A 19,136-nucleotide genomic window follows, 5' to 3' on the forward strand; every position below is an offset into this window, starting at 1 on the left:
CTTCTCTGTCTGTCTGTCTGTCTGTCTTTCTCTTTTCTTCTTCTTCCTCCTCTCTCTTTCACTTCTCTCTCTCCTTCTCTGTCTGTCTGTCTGTCTGTCTTTCTCTTTTCTTCTTCTTCCTCCTCTCTCTCTCACTTCTCTCTCTCCTTCTCTGTCTGTCTGTCTGTCTGTCTTTCTCTTTTCGTCTTCTTCCTCCTCTCTCTCACTTCTCTCTCTCCTTCTCTGTCTGTCTGTCTGTCTGTCTTTCTCTTTTCTTCTTCTTCCTCCTCTCTCTTTCACTTCTCTCTCTCCTTCTCTGTCTGTCTGTCTGTCTTTCTCTTTTCTTCTTCCTCCTCTCTCTCTCACTTCTCTCTCTCATTCTCTGTCTGTCTGTCTGTCTGTCTTTCTCTTTTCTTCTTCTTCCTCCTCTCTCTTTCACTTCTCTCTTTCCTTCTCTGTCTGTCTGTCTGTCTGTCTGTCTTTCTCTTTTCTTCTTCTTCCTCCTCTCTCTTTCACTTCTCTCTCTCCTTCTCTGTCTGTCTGTCTGTCTGTCTGTCTTTCTCTTTTCTTCTTCTTCCTCCTCTCTCTTTCACTTCTCTCTCTCCTTCTCTGTCTGTCTGTCTGTCTGTCTTTCTCTTTTCCTTTCTTCTTCCTCCTCTCCTCTCTTTTCTTCTTCTTCCTCCTCTCTCTCACTTCTCTCTCTCCTTCTCTGTCTGTCTGTCTGTCTGTCTTTCTCTTTTCCTTTCTTCTTCCTCCTCTCCTCTCTTTTCTTCTTCTTCCTCCTCTCTCTCACTTCTCTCTCTCCTTCTCTGTCTGTCTTTCTCTTTTCTTCTTCTTCCTCCTCTCTCTTTCACTTCTCTCTCTCCTTCTCTGTCTGTCTGTCTGTCTTTCTCTTTTCTTCTTCTTCCTCCTCTCTCTTTCACTTCTCTCTCTCCTTCTCTGTCTGTGTGTCTGTCTGTCTTTCTCTTTTCTTCTTCTTCCTCCTCTCTCTCACTTCTCTCTCTCTTTCTCTGTCTGTCTGTCTGTCTTTCTCTTTTCTTCTTCTTCCTCCTCTCTCTCACTTCTCTCTCTCCTTCTCTGTCTGTCTGTCTGTCTGTCTTTCTCTTTTCTTCTTCTTCCTCCTCTCTCTTTCACTTCTCTCTCTCCTTCTCTGTCTGTCTGTCTGTCTGTCTTTCTCTTTTCTTCTTCCTCCTCTCTCTCTCACTTCTCTCTCTCCTTCTCTGTCTGTCTGTCTGTCTGTCTTTCTGTTTTCTTCTTCTTCCTCCTCTCTCTTTCACTTCTCTCTCTCCTTCTCTGTCTGTCTGTCTGTCTGTCTTTCTCTTTTCTTCTTCTTCCTCCTCTCTCTTTCACTTCTCTCTCTCCTTCTCTGTCTGTCTGTCTGTCTTTCTCTTTTCCTTTCTTCTTCCTCCTCTCCTCTCTTTTCTTCTTCTCCCTCCTCTCTCTCACTTCTCTCTCTCCTTCTCTGTCTGTCTGTCTGTCTTTCTCTTTTCTTCTTCTTCCTCCTCTCTCTCACTTCTCTCTCTCCTTCTCTGTCTGTCTGTCTGTCTGTCTGTCTTTCTCTTTTCTTCTTCTTCCTCCTCTCTCTTTCACTTCTCTCTCTCCTTCTCTGTCTGTCTGTCTGTCTGTCTGTCTTTATCTTTTCCTTTCTTCTTCCTCCTCTCCTCTCTTTTCTTCTTCTTCCTCCTCTCTCTCACTTCTCTCTCTCCTTCTCTGTCTGTCTGTCTGTCTGTCTTTCTCTTTTCTTCTTCTTCCTCCTCTCTCTCTCACTTCTCTCTCTCCTTCTCTGTCTGTCTGTCTGTCTTTCTCTTTTCTTCTTCTTCCTCCTCTCTCTCACTTCTCTCTCTCCTTCTCTCTCTGTCTGTCTGTCTGTCTGTCTGTCTTTCTCTTTTCTTCTTCTTCCTCCTCTCTCTTTCACTTCTCTCTCTCCTTCTCTGTCTGTCTGTCTGTCTTTCTCTTTTCTTCTTCTTCCTCCTCTCTCTCACTTCTCTCTCTCCTTCTCTGTCTGTCTGTCTGTCTGTCTGTCTTTCTCTTTTCTTCTTCTTCCTCCTCTCTCTCACTTCTCTCTCTCCTTCTCTGTCTGTCTGTCTGTCTGTCTTTCTCTTTTCTTCTTCTTCCTCCTCTCTCTCTCACTTCTCTCTCTCCTTCTCTGTCTGTCTGTCTGTCTTTCTCTTTTCTTCTTCTTCCTCCTCTCTCTTGCACTTCTCTCTCTCCTTCTCTGTCTGTCTGTCTGTCTGTCTTTCTCTTTTCTTCTTCTTCCTCCTCTCTCTCACTTCTCTCTCTCCTTCTCTGTCTGTCTGTCTGTCTGTCTTTCTCTTTTCTTCTTCTTCCTCCTCTCTCTCTCACTTCTCTCTCTCCTTCTCTGTCTGTCTGTCTGTCTTTCTCTTTTCTTCTTCTTCCTCCTCTCTCTCACTTCTCTCTCTCCTTCTCTGTCTGTCTGTCTGTCTGTCTTTCTCTTTTCTTCTTCTTCCTCCTCTCCTCTCTTTCACTTCTCTCTCTCCTTCTCTGTCTGTCTGTCTGTCTTTCTCTTTTCTTCTTCTTCCTCCTCTCTCTCTCACTTCTCTCTCTCCTTCTCTGTCTGTCTGTCTGTCTGTCTTTCTCTTTTCTTCTTCTTCCTCCTCTCTCTCTCACTTCTCTCTCTCCTTCTCTGTCTGTCTGTCTGTCTTTCTCTTTTCTTCTTCTTCCTCCTCTCTCTCACTTCTCTCTCTCCTTCTCTCTCTCCTTCTCTGTCTGTCTTTCTCTTTTCTTCTTCTTCCTCCTCTCTCTTTCACTTCTCTCTCTCCTTCTCTGTCTGTCTGTCTGTCTTTCTCTTTTCTTCTTCTTCCTCCTCTCTCTTTCACTTTTCTCTCTCCTTCTCTGTCTGTCTGTCTGTCTGTCTTTCTCTTTTCTTCTTCTTCCTCCTCTCTCTCACTTCTCTCTCTCCTTCTCTCTCTCCTTCTCTGTCTGTCTATCTCTTTTCTTCTTCCTCCTCCTCTCTCTTTCACTTCTCTCTCTCCTTCTCTGTCTGTCTGTCTTTCTTTCTCTTTTCTTCTTCTTCCTCCTCTCTCTCACTTCTCTCTCTCCTTCTCTGTCTGTCTGTCTGTCTGTCTGTCTTTCTCTTTTCTTCTTCTTCCTCCTCTCTCTTTCACTTCTCTCTCTCCTTCTCTGTCTGTCTGTCTGTCTGTCTTTCTCTTTTCCTTTCTTCTTCCTCCTCTCCTCTCTCACTTCTCTCTCTCCTTCTCTGTCTGTCTGTCTGTCTTTCTCTTTTCTTCTTCTTCCTCCTCTCTCTCACTTCTCTCTCTCCTTCTCTCTCTGTCTGTCTGTCTGTCTGTCTGTCTGTCTTTCTCTTTTCTTCTTCTTCCTCCTCTCTCTTTCACTTCTCTCTCTCCTTCTCTGTCTGTCTGTCTGTCTTTCTCTTTTCTTCTTCTTCCTCCTCTCTCTTTCACTTCTCTCTCTCCTTCTCTCTCTCACTTCTCTCTCTCCTTCTCTGTCTGTCTGTCTGTCTGTCTTTCTCTTTTCCTTTCTTCTTCCTCCTCTCCTCTCTTTTCTTCTTCTTCCTCCTCTCTCTCACTTCTCTCTCTCCTTCTCTGTCTGTCTTTCTCTTTTCTTCTTCTTCCTCCTCTCTCTTTCACTTCTCTCTCTCCTTCTCTGTCTGTCTGTCTGTCTGTCTTTCTCTTTTCTTCTTCTTCCTCCTCTCTCTTTCACTTCTCTCTCTCCTTCTATGTCTGTGTGTCTGTCTGTCTTTCTCTTTTCTTCTTCTTCCTCCTCTCTCTCACTTCTCTCTCTCTTTCTCTGTCTGTCTGTCTGTCTGTCTTTCTCTTTTCTTCTTCTTCCTCCTCTCTCTCACTTCTCTCTCTCCTTCTCTGTCTGTCTGTCTGTCTGTCTTTCTCTTTTCTTCTTCTTCCTCCTCTCTCTTTCACTTCTCTCTCTCCTTCTCTGTCTGTCTGTCTGTCTGTCTGTCTTTCTCTTTTCTTCTTCCTCCTCTCTCTCTCACTTCTCTCTCTCCTTCTCTGTCTGTCTGTCTGTCTGTCTTTCTCTTTTCTTCTTCTTCCTCCTCTCTCTTTCACTTCTCTCTCTCCTTCTCTGTCTGTCTGTCTGTCTGTCTTTCTCTTTTCTTCTTCTTCCTCCTCTCTCTTTCACTTCTCTCTCTCCTTCTCTGTCTGTCTGTCTGTCTTTCTCTTTTCCTTTCTTCTTCCTCCTCTCCTCTCTTTTCTTCTTCTTCCTCCTCTCTCTCACTTCTCTCTCTCCTTCTCTGTCTGTCTGTCTGTCTTTCTCTTTTCTTCTTCTTCCTCCTCTCTCTCACTTCTCTCTCTCCTTCTCTGTCTGTCTGTCTGTCTGTCTGTCTGTCTGTCTTTCTCTTTTCTTCTTCTTCCTCCTCTCTCTTTCACTTCTCTCTCTCCTTCTCTGTCTGTCTGTCTGTCTGTCTGTCTGTCTTTATCTTTTCCTTTCTTCTTCCTCCTCTCCTCTCTTTTCTTCTTCTTCCTCCTCTCTCTCACTTCTCTCTCTCCTTCTCTGTCTGTCTGTCTGTCTGTCTTTCTCTTTTCTTCTTCTTCCTCCTCTCTCTCTCACTTCTCTCTCTCCTTCTCTGTCTGTCTGTCTGTCTTTCTCTTTTCTTCTTCTTCCTCCTCTCTCTCACTTCTCTCTCTCCTTCTCTCTCTGTCTGTCTGTCTGTCTGTCTGTCTTTCTCTTTTCTTCTTCTTCCTCCTCTCTCTTTCACTTCTCTCTCTCCTTCTCTGTCTGTCTGTCTGTCTTTCTCTTTTCTTCTTCTTCCTCCTCTCTCTCACTTCTCTCTCTCCTTCTCTGTCTGTCTGTCTGTCTGTCTTTCTCTTTTCTTCTTCTTCCTCCTCTCTCTCACTTCTCTCTCTCCTTCTCTGTCTGTCTGTCTGTCTGTCTTTCTCTTTTCTTCTTCTTCCTCCTCTCTCTCTCACTTCTCTCTCTCCTTCTCTGTCTGTCTGTCTGTCTTTCTCTTTTCTTCTTCTTCCTCCTCTCTCTTGCACTTCTCTCTCTCCTTCTCTGTCTGTCTGTCTGTCTGTCTTTCTCTTTTCTTCTTCTTCCTCCTCTCTCTCACTTCTCTCTCTCCTTCTCTGTCTGTCTGTCTGTCTGTCTTTCTCTTTTCTTCTTCTTCCTCCTCTCTCTCTCACTTCTCTCTCTCCTTCTCTGTCTGTCTGTCTGTCTTTCTCTTTTCTTCTTCTTCCTCCTCTCTCTCACTTCTCTCTCTCCTTCTCTGTCTGTCTGTCTGTCTGTCTGTCTTTCTCTTTTCTTCTTCTTCCTCCTCTCCTCTCTTTCACTTCTCTCTCTCCTTCTCTGTCTGTCTGTCTGTCTTTCTCTTTTCTTCTTCTTCCTCCTCTCTCTCTCACTTCTCTCTCTCCTTCTCTGTCTGTCTGTCTGTCTGTCTTTCTCTTTTCTTCTTCTTCCTCCTCTCTCTCTCACTTCTCTCTCTCCTTCTCTGTCTGTCTGTCTGTCTTTCTCTTTTCTTCTTCTTCCTCCTCTCTCTCACTTCTCTCTCTCCTTCTCTCTCTCCTTCTCTGTCTGTCTTTCTCTTTTCTTCTTCTTCCTCCTCTCTCTTTCACTTCTCTCTCTCCTTCTCTGTCTGTCTGTCTGTCTTTCTCTTTTCTTCTTCTTCCTCCTCTCTCTTTCACTTTTCTCTCTCCTTCTCTGTCTGTCTGTCTGTCTGTCTTTCTCTTTTCTTCTTCTTCCTCCTCTCTCTCACTTCTCTCTCTCCTTCTCTCTCTCCTTCTCTGTCTGTCTTTCTCTTTTCTTCTTCTTCCTCCTCTCTCTTTCACTTCTCTCTCTCCTTCTCTGTCTGTCTGTCTTTCTTTCTCTTTTCTTCTTCTTCCTCCTCTCTCTCACTTCTCTCTCTCCTTCTCTGTCTGTCTGTCTGTCTGTCTGTCTGTCTGTCTTTCTCTTTTCTTCTTCTTCCTCCTCTCTCTTTCACTTCTCTCTCTCCTTCTCTGTCTGTCTGTCTGTCTGTCTTTCTCTTTTCCTTTCTTCTTCCTCCTCTCCTCTCTCACTTCTCTCTCTCCTTCTCTGTCTGTCTGTCTGTCTTTCTCTTTTCTTCTTCTTCCTCCTCTCTCTCACTTCTCTCTCTCCTTCTCTCTCTGTCTGTCTGTCTGTCTGTCTGTCTTTCTCTTTTCTTCTTCTTCCTCCTCTCTCTTTCACTTCTCTCTCTCCTTCTCTGTCTGTCTGTCTGTCTTTCTCTTTTCTTCTTCTTCCTCCTCTCTCTCACTTCTCTCTCTCCTTCTCTGTCTGTCTGTCTTTCTCTTTTCTTCTTCTTCCTCCTCTCTCTCACTTCTCTCTCTCCTTCTCTGTCTGTCTGTCTGTCTGTCTTTCTCTTTTCTTCTTCTTCCTCCTCTCTCTCTCACTTCTCTCTCTCCTTCTCTGTCTGTCTGTCTGTCTTTCTCTTTTCTTCTTCTTCCTCCTCTCTCTCACTTCTCTCTCTCCTTCTCTGTCTGTCTGTCTGTCTGTCTTTCTCTTTTCTTCTTCTTCCTCCTCTCTCTCTCACTTCTCTCTCTCCTTCTCTGTCTGTCTGTCTGTCTTTCTCTTTTCTTCTTCTTCCTCCTCTCTCTCACTTCTCTCTCTCCTTCTCTGTCTGTCTGTCTGTCTGTCTGTCTTTCTCTTTTCTTCTTCTTCCTCCTCTCCTCTCTTTCACTTCTCTCTCTCCTTCTCTGTCTGTCTGTCTGTCTTTCTCTTTTCTTCTTCTTCCTCCTCTCTCTCTCACTTCTCTCTCTCCTTCTCTGTCTGTCTGTCTGTCTGTCTTTCTCTTTTCTTCTTCTTCCTCCTCTCTCTCTCACTTCTCTCTCTCCTTCTCTGTCTGTCTGTCTGTCTTTCTCTTTTCTTCTTCTTCCTCCTCTCTCTCACTTCTCTCTCTCCTTCTCTCTCTCCTTCTCTGTCTGTCTTTCTCTTTTCTTCTTCTTCCTCCTCTCTCTTTCACTTCTCTCTCTCCTTCTCTGTCTGTCTGTCTGTCTTTCTCTTTTCTTCTTCTTCCTCCTCTCTCTTTCACTTTTCTCTCTCCTTCTCTGTCTGTCTGTCTGTCTGTCTTTCTCTTTTCTTCTTCTTCCTCCTCTCTCTCACTTCTCTCTCTCCTTCTCTCTCTCCTTCTCTGTCTGTCTTTCTCTTTTCTTCTTCTTCCTCCTCTCTCTTTCACTTCTCTCTCTCCTTCTCTGTCTGTCTGTCTTTCTTTCTCTTTTCTTCTTCTTCCTCCTCTCTCTCACTTCTCTCTCTCCTTCTCTGTCTGTCTGTCTGTCTGTCTGTCTTTCTCTTTTCTTCTTCTTCCTCCTCTCTCTTTCACTTCTCTCTCTCCTTCTCTGTCTGTCTGTCTGTCTGTCTTTCTCTTTTCCTTTCTTCTTCCTCCTCTCTCTCTCACTTCTCTCTCTCCTTCTCTGTCTGTCTGTCTGTCTTTCTCTTTTCTTCTTCTTCCTCCTCTCTCTTGCACTTCTCTCTCTCCTTCTCTGTCTGTCTGTCTGTCTGTCTTTCTCTTTTCTTCTTCTTCCTCCTCTCTCTCACTTCTCTCTCTCCTTCTCTGTCTGTCTGTCTGTCTGTCTTTCTCTTTTCTTCTTCTTCCTCCTCTCTCTCTCACTTCTCTCTCTCCTTCTCTGTCTGTCTGTCTGTCTTTCTCTTTTCTTCTTCTTCCTCCTCTCTCTCACTTCTCTCTCTCCTTCTCTGTCTGTCTGTCTGTCTGTCTGTCTGTCTTTCTCTTTTCTTCTTCTTCCTCCTCTCTCTCACTTCTCTCTCTCCTTCTCTGTCTGTCTGTCTGTCTGTCTTTCTCTTTTCTTCTTCTTCCTCCTCTCTCTCTCACTTCTCTCTCTCCTTCTCTGTCTGTCTGTCTGTCTTTCTCTTTTCTTCTTCTTCCTCCTCTCTCTCACTTCTCTCTCTCCTTCTCTGTCTGTCTGTCTGTCTGTCTGTCTGTCTTTCTCTTTTCTTCTTCTTCCTCCTCTCTCTCACTTCTCTCTCTCCTTCTCTCTCTCCTTCTCTGTCTGTCTTTCTCTTTTCTTCTTCTTCCTCCTCTCTCTTTCACTTCTCTCTCTCCTTCTCTGTCTGTCTGTCTGTCTGTCTTTCTCTTTTCTTCTTCTTCCTCCTCTCTCTTTCACTTTTCTCTCTCCTTCTCTGTCTGTCTGTCTGTCTGTCTTTCTCTTTTCTTCTTCTTCCTCCTCTCTCTCACTTCTCTCTCTCCTTCTCTCTCTCCTTCTCTGTCTGTCTTTCTCTTTTCTTCTTCTTCCTCCTCTCTCTTTCACTTCTCTCTCTCCTTCTCTGTCTGTCTGTCTTTCTTTCTCTTTTCTTCTTCTTCCTCCTCTCTCTCACTTCTCTCTCTCCTTCTCTGTCTGTCTGTCTGTCTGTCTGTCTTTCTCTTTTCTTCTTCTTCCTCCTCTCTCTTTCACTTCTCTCTCTCCTTCTCTGTCTGTCTGTCTGTCTGTCTTTCTCTTTTCCTTTCTTCTTCCTCCTCTCCTCTCTTTTCTTCTTCTTCCTCCTCTCTCTCACTTCTCTCTCTCCTTCTCTGTCTGTCTGTCTGTCTGTCTTTCTCTTTTCCTTTCTTCTTCCTCCTCTCCTCTCTTTTCTTCTTCTTCCTCCTCTCTCTCACTTCTCTCTCTCCTTCTCTGTCTGTCTTTCTCTTTTCTTCTTCTTCCTCCTCTCTCTTTCACTTCTCTCTCTCCTTCTCTGTCTGTCTGTCTGTCTGTCTTTCTCTTTTCTTCTTCTTCCTCCTCTCTCTTTCACTTCTCTCTCTCCTTCTCTGTCTGTGTGTCTGTCTGTCTTTCTCTTTTCTTCTTCTTCCTCCTCTCTCTCACTTCTCTCTCTCTTTCTCTGTCTGTCTGTCTGTCTGTCTGTCTTTCTCTTTTCTTCTTCTTCCTCCTCTCTCTCACTTCTCTCTCTCCTTCTCTGTCTGTCTGTCTGTCTGTCTTTCTCTTTTCTTCTTCTTCCTCCTCTCTCTTTCACTTCTCTCTCTCCTTCTCTGTCTGTCTGTCTGTCTTTCTCTTTTCTTCTTCCTCCTCTCTCTCTCACTTCTCTCTCTCCTTCTCTGTCTGTCTGTCTGTCTGTCTTTCTCTTTTCTTCTTCTTCCTCCTCTCTCTTTCACTTCTCTCTCTCCTTCTCTGTCTGTCTGTCTGTCTGTCTTTCTCTTTTCTTCTTCTTCCTCCTCTCTCTTTCACTTCTCTCTCTCCTTCTCTGTCTGTCTGTCTGTCTTTCTCTTTTCCTTTCTTCTTCCTCCTCTCCTCTCTTTTCTTCTTCTTCCTCCTCTCTCTTTCACTTCTCTCTCTCCTTCTCTGTCTGTCTGTCTGTCTGTCTTTATCTTTCCTTTCTTCTTCCTCCTCTCCTCTCTTTTCTTCTTCTTCCTCCTCTCTCTCACTTCTCTCTCTCCTTCTCTGTCTGTCTGTCTGTCTTTCTCTTTTCTTCTTCTTCCTCCTCTCTCTTGCACTTCTCTCTCTCCTTCTCTGTCTGTCTGTCTGTCTGTCTTTATCTTTTCCTTTCTTCTTCCTCCTCTCCTCTCTTTTCTTCTTCTTCCTCCTCTCTCTCTCACTTCTCTCTCTCCTTCTCTGTCTGTCTGTCTGTCTTTCTCTTTTCTTCTTCTTCCTCCTCTCTCTCACTTCTCTCTCTCCTTCTCTCTCTGTCTGTCTGTCTGTCTGTCTGTCTTTCTCTTTTCTTCTTCTTCCTCCTCTCTCTTTCACTTCTCTCTCTCCTTCTCTGTCTGTCTGTCTGTGTTTCTCTTTTCTTCTTCTTCCTCCTCTCTCTCACTTCTCTCTCTCCTTCTCTGTCTGTCTGTCTGTCTGTCTGTCTGTCTGTCTGTCTTTCTCTTTTCTTCTTCTTCCTCCTCTCTCTCACTTCTCTCTCTCCTTCTCTGTCTGTCTGTCTGTCTGTCTTTCTCTTTTCTTCTTCTTCCTCCTCTCTCTCTCACTTCTCTCTCTCCTTCTCTGTCTGTCTGTCTGTCTTTCTCTTTTCTTCTTCTTCCTCCTCTCTCTTGCACTTCTCTCTCTCCTTCTCTGTCTGTCTGTCTGTCTGTCTTTCTCTTTTCTTCTTCTTCCTCCTCTCTCTCACTTCTCTCTCTCCTTCTCTGTCTGTCTGTCTGTCTGTCTTTCTCTTTTCTTCTTCTTCCTCCTCTCTCTCTCACTTCTCTCTCTCCTTCTCTGTCTGTCTGTCTGTCTTTCTCTTTTCTTCTTCTTCCTCCTCTCTCTCACTTCTCTCTCTCCTTCTCTGTCTGTCTGTCTGTCTGTCTGTCTGTCTTTCTCTTTTCTTCTTCTTCCTCCTCTCTCTTTCACTTCTCTCTCTCCTTCTCTGTCTGTCTGTCTGTCTTTCTCTTTTCTTCTTCTTCCTCCTCTCTCTCTCACTTCTCTCTCTCCTTCTCTGTCTGTCTGTCTGTCTTTCTCTTTTCTTCTTCTTCCTCCTCTCTCTCTCACTTCTCTCTCTCCTTCTCTGTCTGTCTGTCTGTCTTTCTCTTTTCTTCTTCTTCCTCCTCTCTCTCACTTCTCGCTCTCCTTCTCTCTCTCCTTCTCTGTCTGTCTTTCTCTTTTCTTCTTCTTCCTCCTCTCTCTTTCACTTCTCTCTCTCCTTCTCTGTCTGTCTGTCTGTCTTTCTCTTTTCTTCTTCTTCCTCCTCTCTCTTTCACTTCTCTCTCTCCTTCTCTGTCTGTCTGTCTGTCTGTCTTTCTCTTTTCTTCTTCTTCCTCCTCTCTCTCACTTCTCTCTCTCCTTCTCTCTCTCCTTCTCTGTCTGTCTTTCTCTTTTCTTCTTCTTCCTCCTCTCTCTTTCACTTCTCTCTCTCCTTCTCTGTCTGTCTGTCTGTCTTTCTCTTTTCTTCTTCTTCCTCCTCTCTCTTTCACTTCTCTCTCTCCTTCTCTGTCTGTCTATCTGTATGTCTCTTTTCCTTTCTTCTTCCTCCTCTCTCTTTCACTCTCTTTCACTCTCTCTCATTCTCTCTGTCTGTATGTTTCTTTTCATTTCTTCTTCCTCCTCTCTTTCACTTCTCTCTCTCCTTCTCTGTCTGTCTGTCTGTCTTTCTCTTTTCCTTTCTTCTTCCTCCTCTCTCTTTCACTCTTTGACTCTTTGACTCTCTCTCTCTCTCTCTCTCTCTCTCTCTCTCTCTCTCTCTCTCTCTCTCTCTCTCACGCACACCCTCTCTCTCTCTCCCACACCCTTTCCCCCCTCTCTCTCTCTTGCTCTCTCTGTCTCTCTCTCACACATCCTCTCCCCCCCTCTCTCTCTCTCTCTCTCTCTCACACCCTCTCTCTCTCTCCCACACCCCCCTCTCTCTCAAATTCAAATTCAAATTCAAGCTGCTTTATTGGCATGAAAAACATTGTGTCAATATTGCCAAAGCAACAATGTATACAATATACATTGTAACAAAATTGTAAATGATAGCAAATAATAATATAAAATGGTAGTAAATAATAATACGAAATTAAATACAAAAAGAATAACAATATAATGGTAACAGTCTACAGTAAACATTAATAATTATAGTAATAACAATAATAGTCATAATAAGTAAGTTACTGTTTACTATGCAGATGTTATTATTCAGTGTCCCTCAGGCTATGGCAGGAAAATACATATTTGGCTGCAAGAGGAGCCATTGCTCCTTCGCCCATGAGTATTCTTAGTTTTTCCTCTGGGTTCAATTTGTAAAAATGTGGAATATATGTAGTCATTTCTGTGAATAATAAATCTCTTTGTGAGGAATATTTATCACAGTTAAGGAGAAAGTGCATCTCTGTCTCTACCTCCCCTGTCATGCAGTGACCACATACACGCTCCTCTTTGGGTAGCCATGTCTTTTTATGTCTGCCGGTTTCTATTGCCAATCGGTGGTCACTCAGCCTGTACTTGGTAAGGATCTGTCTCTGCTTCGTATCTCTGACAGAGTAGAGATAATCAGCCAATTCATATTCTCTGTTTAGGGTCAGATAGCAATTTAGTCGGCTTTGGGATTTTGTTTCGTTTTTCCAGTATTGTAAATATGATTCCTTTGATTGGTTCATGATTTTGCTTATTGGAATTCTTTCTTTTGAAGCAGTGCTGGTGTCAGCTTGGTTGGTGAGGTCCAACACCAGCTGACTAAGAGGGCTCGTTTCTGGGCTCAGCTCTTGGGCTTGAAGTGCTTTAAATTGCATACTCGAATTTGGACTTGAATTTAGATGTAGCCAAAATTTTAATGATCTTTTCTGTATTTTCATTATTACTGGAAAACGGCCCAATTCTGCCCTACATGCATTAGTTGGTGTATTTCTCTGGACTTGTAGAATTTTCCGACAGAATTCTGCATGTAGGGCTTCAATTGGATGTTTGTCCCACATTTTAAAATCCAGTTTATTGAGTGGCCCCCAAACCTCACTTCCATAAAGTGCTATTGGTAGGATTACACTGTCAAATATTTTAGTCCAAATTCTAATTGGGATTTTGATTTTGAATAATTTCATTTTTATTGCATACATTGCTCTGCGGGCTTTTTCTTTGAGTGCCTTCACTGCCATATTAAAGTTTCCCGATGCAGATATGGTCAGGCCAAGGTAGGTGTAAGTTTTTGTGTGTTCAATTAAGGTGTTGTTCAGGGTGAATTTACATTTGTGTTTCTGACATCTGGGTTTTTTTTGGAAAATCATGATTTTAGTTTTTTGGAAATTTACTGCCAGGGCCCAATTATGGCAATATTGCTCCAGAATATTAATGTTTTGTTGAAGACCTTCTTTGGTTGGTGATAGAAGTACCAAGTCATCAGCATATAGCAGGTATTTCACCTCTGTGTCAAATAGTGTGAGTCCTGGGGCTGGAGATTGGTCCAACATGTCTGCTAATTCATTGATATAAATGTTGAAAAGATTTGGACTCAAATTGCAGCCTTGTCTCACACCTCGACATTGTGAAAAAAATTATGTTCTTTGGTTTTTGATTTTTATTGCGCACTTGTTTTCTGTGTACATACATTTTATTAAGTCATACACCTTACCACCAAGCCCACTTTGTAGAATTTTGTAGAATAGCCCTTCGTGCCAAATCGAATCAAATGCTTTTTTAAAGTCAATAAAGCAAGCAAAGATTTTGCCCTCTTTTTTTTGGTGGACGTGTTTATTAATTAGTGTGTGTAAGGTGTATATATGGTCAGTAGTGCGATGGTTAGGGAGAAAGCCAATTTGACATTTACTTATTACGTTTTTTTCTTGAAGAAAGGTTTGAATTCTTGAATTCAAAATGCTACAGAAAATCTTTCCCAAGTTACTGTTGACGCAAATTCCCCTGTAATTATTGGGGTCTGATTTGTCTCCACTTTTGTGGATAGGGGAGATGACCCCCTGGTTCCAGACATCAGGGAAGCAGCCAGAAGTTAAAACCATGTTGAACAATTTAAGCACAGCATTTTGCAACTCAGGTGTGCTGTTTTTCAGCATTTCATTTCTGATGTTGTCTACACCACAAGCCTTTTTTGATTTAATAGATTTTAGCTTTTCATTTAGTTCTTGTTGGGTTATTGGGTAATCTAATGGATTTTGGTTGTTTTTAATGACTGATTCCAGGATGTTCAATTTTTCTTTAATTTCTAATTGGTTCTGTTGTAAGTCTTTTTGTGGGATGTTTTTGTATAGATTATCAAAGTAAGTTTTCCAAATTCCTACATCTTGTATGGCTAATTCTTGTGGCTTTGTTGTGCTTAAATTGTTCCACATGTCCCAGAACTGATTTTGGTCAATTGCGTTTTCAATTTCATCAAGTGTCTTGTTGGTATAATTCAATTTCTTGCATTTCAGTGTTTGTTTATACTGTTTCAGAGTTTCAAAGTATTCATATCGTAGCTCTGGGTTGTTTTGCTGCTTATGTTTTTTGTTTGACATTTGTCTTAGGTGTTTTCTAATTGTTTTACATTCATTATCAAACCATTTGTCGGAAACATTTTGATTTTTGCTTCTGATGTTGCATTGCTTTGGTTTTCTCAAATTTGCTTTCGATGCTGCTTTTTGGAATATGCAGTTGATGTTTTGGGTAGCTGAATTGACACCATCTTTATTGTTTTGGTACTGTGAGTTATTGAAAAACTGTATAGAGTTCATCATTTCATTTGAGTTCAATGTTTCAATGAATGTCTCTGCACTGTTTGGAGCCCATCTGAACGATTGGTTTATGTTGTAAAGTTTATTGGGCTGTTTTTTTGAATGAATAGTGCTGGTTAATTTCTTCAGAAACACGTTGATCTGACTGTGATCTGACAATGTTGTCTGTGGTCTGACAGTGAATGCACTAATGGAGGAGGGGTCAATGTCAGTGATGGCATAATCGACTACACTTGTCCCAAGAGCTGAGCAGTAAGTAAACTGACCTAAAGAGTCCCCTCTGATTCTACCATTAAGCATGTACAGGCCTAAGGCTCGACAGAGATGTACTAACTCTTTTCCATTTTTGTTCAGTATTTGGTCAGGACTGTTTCTATTATTTATAATAGGGCTACTGTACAAGGAGGGGTGTCCAAATATGTGGTGGTTACCTCCCACATCAGTGTAGTCAGGCTCAGAACCTGTTCTTGCATTGAAATCTCCACAAAGAAGCACTTTACCCTGCGCCTGAAATGTAATGATTTCTGTCTGGAGATTGTCAAAAAACTGATCATCATAATATGATGAATCTGAAGGAGGAGCATAAGCTGCACATATGTATACATCATTGTCACAATAGATTGTACCTTTGTTAAGTTTTAGCCAAATGTGAGTGGTACCTTTTTTCATTTCATTCAGTGCTAAGTCCTGCTTATGCCAAATGATGATTCCACCTGAGTCTCGGCCCCGTTTAACATGTTTATGTTTGATTGATGGTAGTAAACTTTCTCTATCGCCTGAGGGACACTGAGTATCTATGTCTCCACGACACCATGTTTCCAGTAGGATTATGATGTCCTGTCCCTTGATGTTTTTAATCAATTCTGGATTTGTTGTTTTATAACCAAAATATGAAGAGTATAGGCCCTGGATATTCCAAGAGCTGATAGTTAATGATCTCATTTATAATAAGTGATATTCACTGGTTTGAGTAAAGTACATCGAAAAAAAATAAAATAAATACTATATATATACATATACATACACATACATACATACACATACATATATATATATATATACATACATACATATATACATATATATACATATATATACATATATATATATATATACATACACATACACATACATGCACATACACATATACACACATACATACATACATACACACACACGCGCACACACACACACACCATTACATATAATAATTATTATAATACCGGTGTCAATACATTTAGGAATATTTGTAAACAAATTAATAAGAATGGAATAAGATTGCACTGTACTTATTTTATGTGCAATCTGCAACCCTGTGTGTTTGTGTGTGTGTGTGTGTGTGTGCGTGTGCGCGCCCGTGTGTGAATTAAAGGGACTGTCTAGCTCAGTAGTCTGCATATTAGTTGCAGTAGTTGGCGCACCTCTCTTATCTCTGATTGTTCTAGGGGTCTTCTGCCAGAGGTTACCTCAGCATATGTAGGCTGACGATCTGACTGATACATGGTGTGGACTGCATCATGTGGTCTACTTCCCTGAAGGGCAGTGTTCTGACCGACCCTGGAGTAGTGGTCAGAGCTGTGTTGTGATGGGCTGGGTCTAGTAGAGCTGTGTTGTGATGGGACAGGTCTAGTAGAGCTGTGTTGTGATGGGCCGGGTCTAGTAGAGCTGTGTTGTGATGGGCCGGGTCTAGTAGAGCTGTGTTGTGATGGGCCAGGTCTAGTAGAGCTGTGTTGTGATGGGCCGGGTCTAGTAGAGCTGTGTTGTGATGGGCCAGGTCTAGTAGAGCTGTGTTGTGATGGGCCAGGTCTAGTAGAGCTGTGTTGGGATGGGCTGGGTCTAGTAGAGCTGTGTTGTGATGGGCCGGGTCTAGTAGAGCTGTGTTGTGATGGGCCAGGTCTAGTAGAGCTGTGCTGTGTTGGGCCTGGTCTAGTAGAGCTGTGCTGTAATAAGCCATGTCTGGCTCTTTTCTCCTCGGGATGGTGGAGGTACTGTTGTTTCAGAAGGTGGGGCGGGGGACCTTTGTTGCTGGGGTGATGGGTGTGTGGGTCCCTGCCAAGTGTTGCATCTTTTAGGTCCTTGGCAAAGGTTCTGATACTGTCCTGATCAAGATGTATATTATCATATAAGTGTTGACATGTCAGAGTGGGGTGGTGAGCCGTTCTGACGTTGAGCAGTGAGGCACAGTCCACAGTGATCTGTTGATTTATTTTGTCGATCAACTTTCCTGGGAAGTCTTTTCTTGGTAGGAGGGTGGACACAACTATATTGGTTCTCTCTCTCTCTCTCTCTTTCTCTCTCTCTCTCACACCCTCTCTCTCTCTCTCCCACCCCCCCCTCTCTTTCTCTCTCTCTCTCTGTCTCTGTCTCTCTCTCTCTCTCTCTCTCTCTCTCTCTCTCTCTCTGTCTCTCTCTCTCTCTCTTTCTCTCTCTCTCTCTCCTCTACAGATGTTGTCTGTCTGTACTGTCACCGTCACTCCCTTTCTCTGTTCCTCTCTGTTTTTCCAAACTTTGGGTTGCCTGGTTACAATCTCAGTGCAGATTTCCAAATTGTTTTGTTTCACTTAAGAGCGTATTCATTTCATCCTCTTCAGCTGGCTCTCCAGCCAACTTAAGCTATTTTTTTAGACAATACTCACTCTGGCCGTAAGACAATGAGAAGAAACCCAATGGTTATCATCTAAACTTAGAATCTAAAATGTTTTTTTGTTGTTGTTGTACAGTAGAGTTGAGAGAGATTTGTGTCCCAGTAACTGTCGGAATGATTTTTACTAGGACATGTCAAGGAATGTAAATTCAGATTGGTGTCGAATAAAGTTTTATCTTGTCCAGTGAAGCTGACTGGCAATGCTAGCGTAGGCTACACGACCTGAAGCACCCGACGGTTGGCTATGGTGGGAATCAGACCTGGGTTCAAGTAGTATTTGTCATCTTTCACACAGTGAAGCTGTGCTTGGTGAAGCTTGTCTGGCTCAATGCATCCAATGGAATTACCGCAAAAGTGCAAACCCCTCCTAATCTAGCCTTCCTGGCAGGCTAAAACAAACGCTCAAAGTATTACTTTAAAAAAATATAATTCTATTTGAATCCAGGGCTGGTTGAAATCCACACCAGCGATGCATCCCCAACTAATGCTAATGTCAATTAAACATGAGCCCAATAATAAATGACGGTTCAGACAAAAAAAAGATGGAAAAAGATAAGGGTTCAGCTCAGAGACCACAGGACAGGCTGACTGGCTTTCCTGTCTCTTTGTGTCTGGGACCAGGGCCGGCCCTAGCTTTTTGGAGGTCCTAAGCGTGGTCCCCCCCTCTTGAAGGCTGAGAGAAAAAAAATGGAAGTTTTAAAATGAATTTCCTGCTATTTTATGCATCTTTCCATGGGGCGAAGAGAAAATGTTGTGGTCTTAAAACAAATGTCATGCAATTCTACTCATTTTGCCATGGGGCGGACAGAAAATGGAGCAGTTTTCAATCAAATTTCCTGCAATTAAAAAAAAAATACCATTGGGTGGAGAGAATTTAGCAGTTTTTAAAGACACATTTCATGCAATTCTAAAAAAAGATTCCATAGGCCGAAGAGAAAATGTAGCCATTTAAAAGCCAGTTTCCTGTAATTCTGCACTTTTTGACATGTTCATATGATATCTGAGTGAGAGTGACTAAACAAAATCAATGGGGGCCCCTGGGGGTGAGGGCCCCACGTGGGCACCTACCCTGTGTGCCTGGTCAGTACTTCGGCCACAATTACTACAAGGTGTAGATAGCTGGCTAGACTAACTTACCATACAAAATGTTTTTACTGACGTGCTAATTGAGTGACTGTCAGTGACTAACATTACCAGAGAAAAACTGATGCACTACCAAATATCGAAACGGCACCTTGTGTATTCTACTATTCTAATTCGCAACAGTAAGTTGACTGAGTTCCTAGGGGCCGGGGGACCCTTTTGCCTAGGGCCGGCCCTGTCTGGGACTGTGGTTTAAAAGAGGCTTAGCCTCCTGCAAAGCGTTGTCCTGGTGCTAAAGCTGGACAGTTAAATTTATACTGAGTGGCCTTACCGGCCTAACATCCCCATGATGGACACCCCAGCTGAAACAATTAGGAGGAGGTCACTCACTCAACAACGACCCCCCCCTCAGCGAAGGGAAGAAAAAAAATTTGCCTTTCTTATTGGATTCAGATAGTACCTCCCTGTTCCCCCACAGCAGCTCTGGAGGGCACATGGTGCTCACCGACTGCTCTACAGCACTATGATCAGCTGGCCTGTTGGGCTAGACACTGGGCTTTGTAAGTGAGGGTGGTACACAAGCATATATATCATTTCCCTGTCTCATCAGTCTCCTTTTCTCTCTCTCTTTCTCTCTCTCTTTCTCTCTCTTCCTCCACCCATCCCGCTCTCTCTATCTCTTTTCCTCCGCCCATCCCTCTCTCTCTCGCTCTCTCTCTTTTCCTCCACCCATCCCTCTCTCTTACTCCACCCATCCCGCTCTCTCTCTCTCCCTCCACCCACCCACCCACCCCTCCCTCTCTCTCTCTCTCTCTCTCTCTCTCTCTCTCTCTCTCTCTCTCTCTCTACCCACCCATCCCACTCTCTCTCTCTCCCTCCACCCACCCACCCATCCCTCTCTCTCTCTCTCTCTCTACCTACCCATCTCTCTCTCTCTCTCTCTCTCTCTCTCTCTCTCTCTCTCTCTCTCTCTCTACCCACCCCCCCTCTCTCTACCCATCCCTCTGTCTCTCTACCCATCCCCCTCTCTCTCTACCCATCCCTCTCTCTCTCTACCCATCCCTCTCTCTCTATCCATCCCTCTCTCTCCACCCATCCCGCTCTCTCTCTCTCCACCCATCCCGCTCTCGCTCTCTCCACCCATCCCGCTCTCTCTCTCTCCCTCCACCCATCCTGCTCTCTCTCCTTCCACCCATCCCTCTCGCTCGCTCTACCCATCCCTCTCGCTCGCTCTCTACCCACCCCCCCACTCTCTCTCTCTCTCTCTCTCTCTTTCTCTCTCTCAGATGGACCCAGTTCAGAAGGCGGTGATTAACCATACCTTTGGCGTTCCGCTGGTGAAGACCAAGAGGCCCATCATCTCCTGTAACGTGTGCCAGATACGCTTCAACTCTGAGGTACAGTACACTATAGCACTTCTCACAGCGT

The 19,136-nt window shown here is 43.5% G+C and overlaps 1 protein-coding gene across 7 annotated transcripts in view; it reads left to right on the plus strand.

Annotated features, from left to right (window-relative positions):
- Positions 1 to 19,136, plus strand: part of LOC139368407 (zinc finger protein 385A) — a 127,576-nt gene that overhangs the window by 70,326 nt on the left and 38,114 nt on the right. For all 7 annotated transcript variants that reach the window (XR_011626959.1, XR_011626960.1, XR_011626961.1 and 4 more), the window contains one exon: positions 18,995 to 19,105. Coding sequence is in view for 4 of the 7 variants with exons in the window: in XM_071107255.1 (XP_070963356.1) it covers positions 18,995 to 19,105 (111 nt within the window). In the remaining 3 variants the exon portion in view is untranslated. The remainder of the gene's footprint in view (positions 1 to 18,994; positions 19,106 to 19,136) is intronic.

This window comes from Oncorhynchus clarkii, chromosome 16, assembly GCF_045791955.1.
Source record: "Oncorhynchus clarkii lewisi isolate Uvic-CL-2024 chromosome 16, UVic_Ocla_1.0, whole genome shotgun sequence".
Taxonomy (NCBI): Eukaryota; Metazoa; Chordata; class Actinopteri; order Salmoniformes; family Salmonidae; genus Oncorhynchus; species Oncorhynchus clarkii.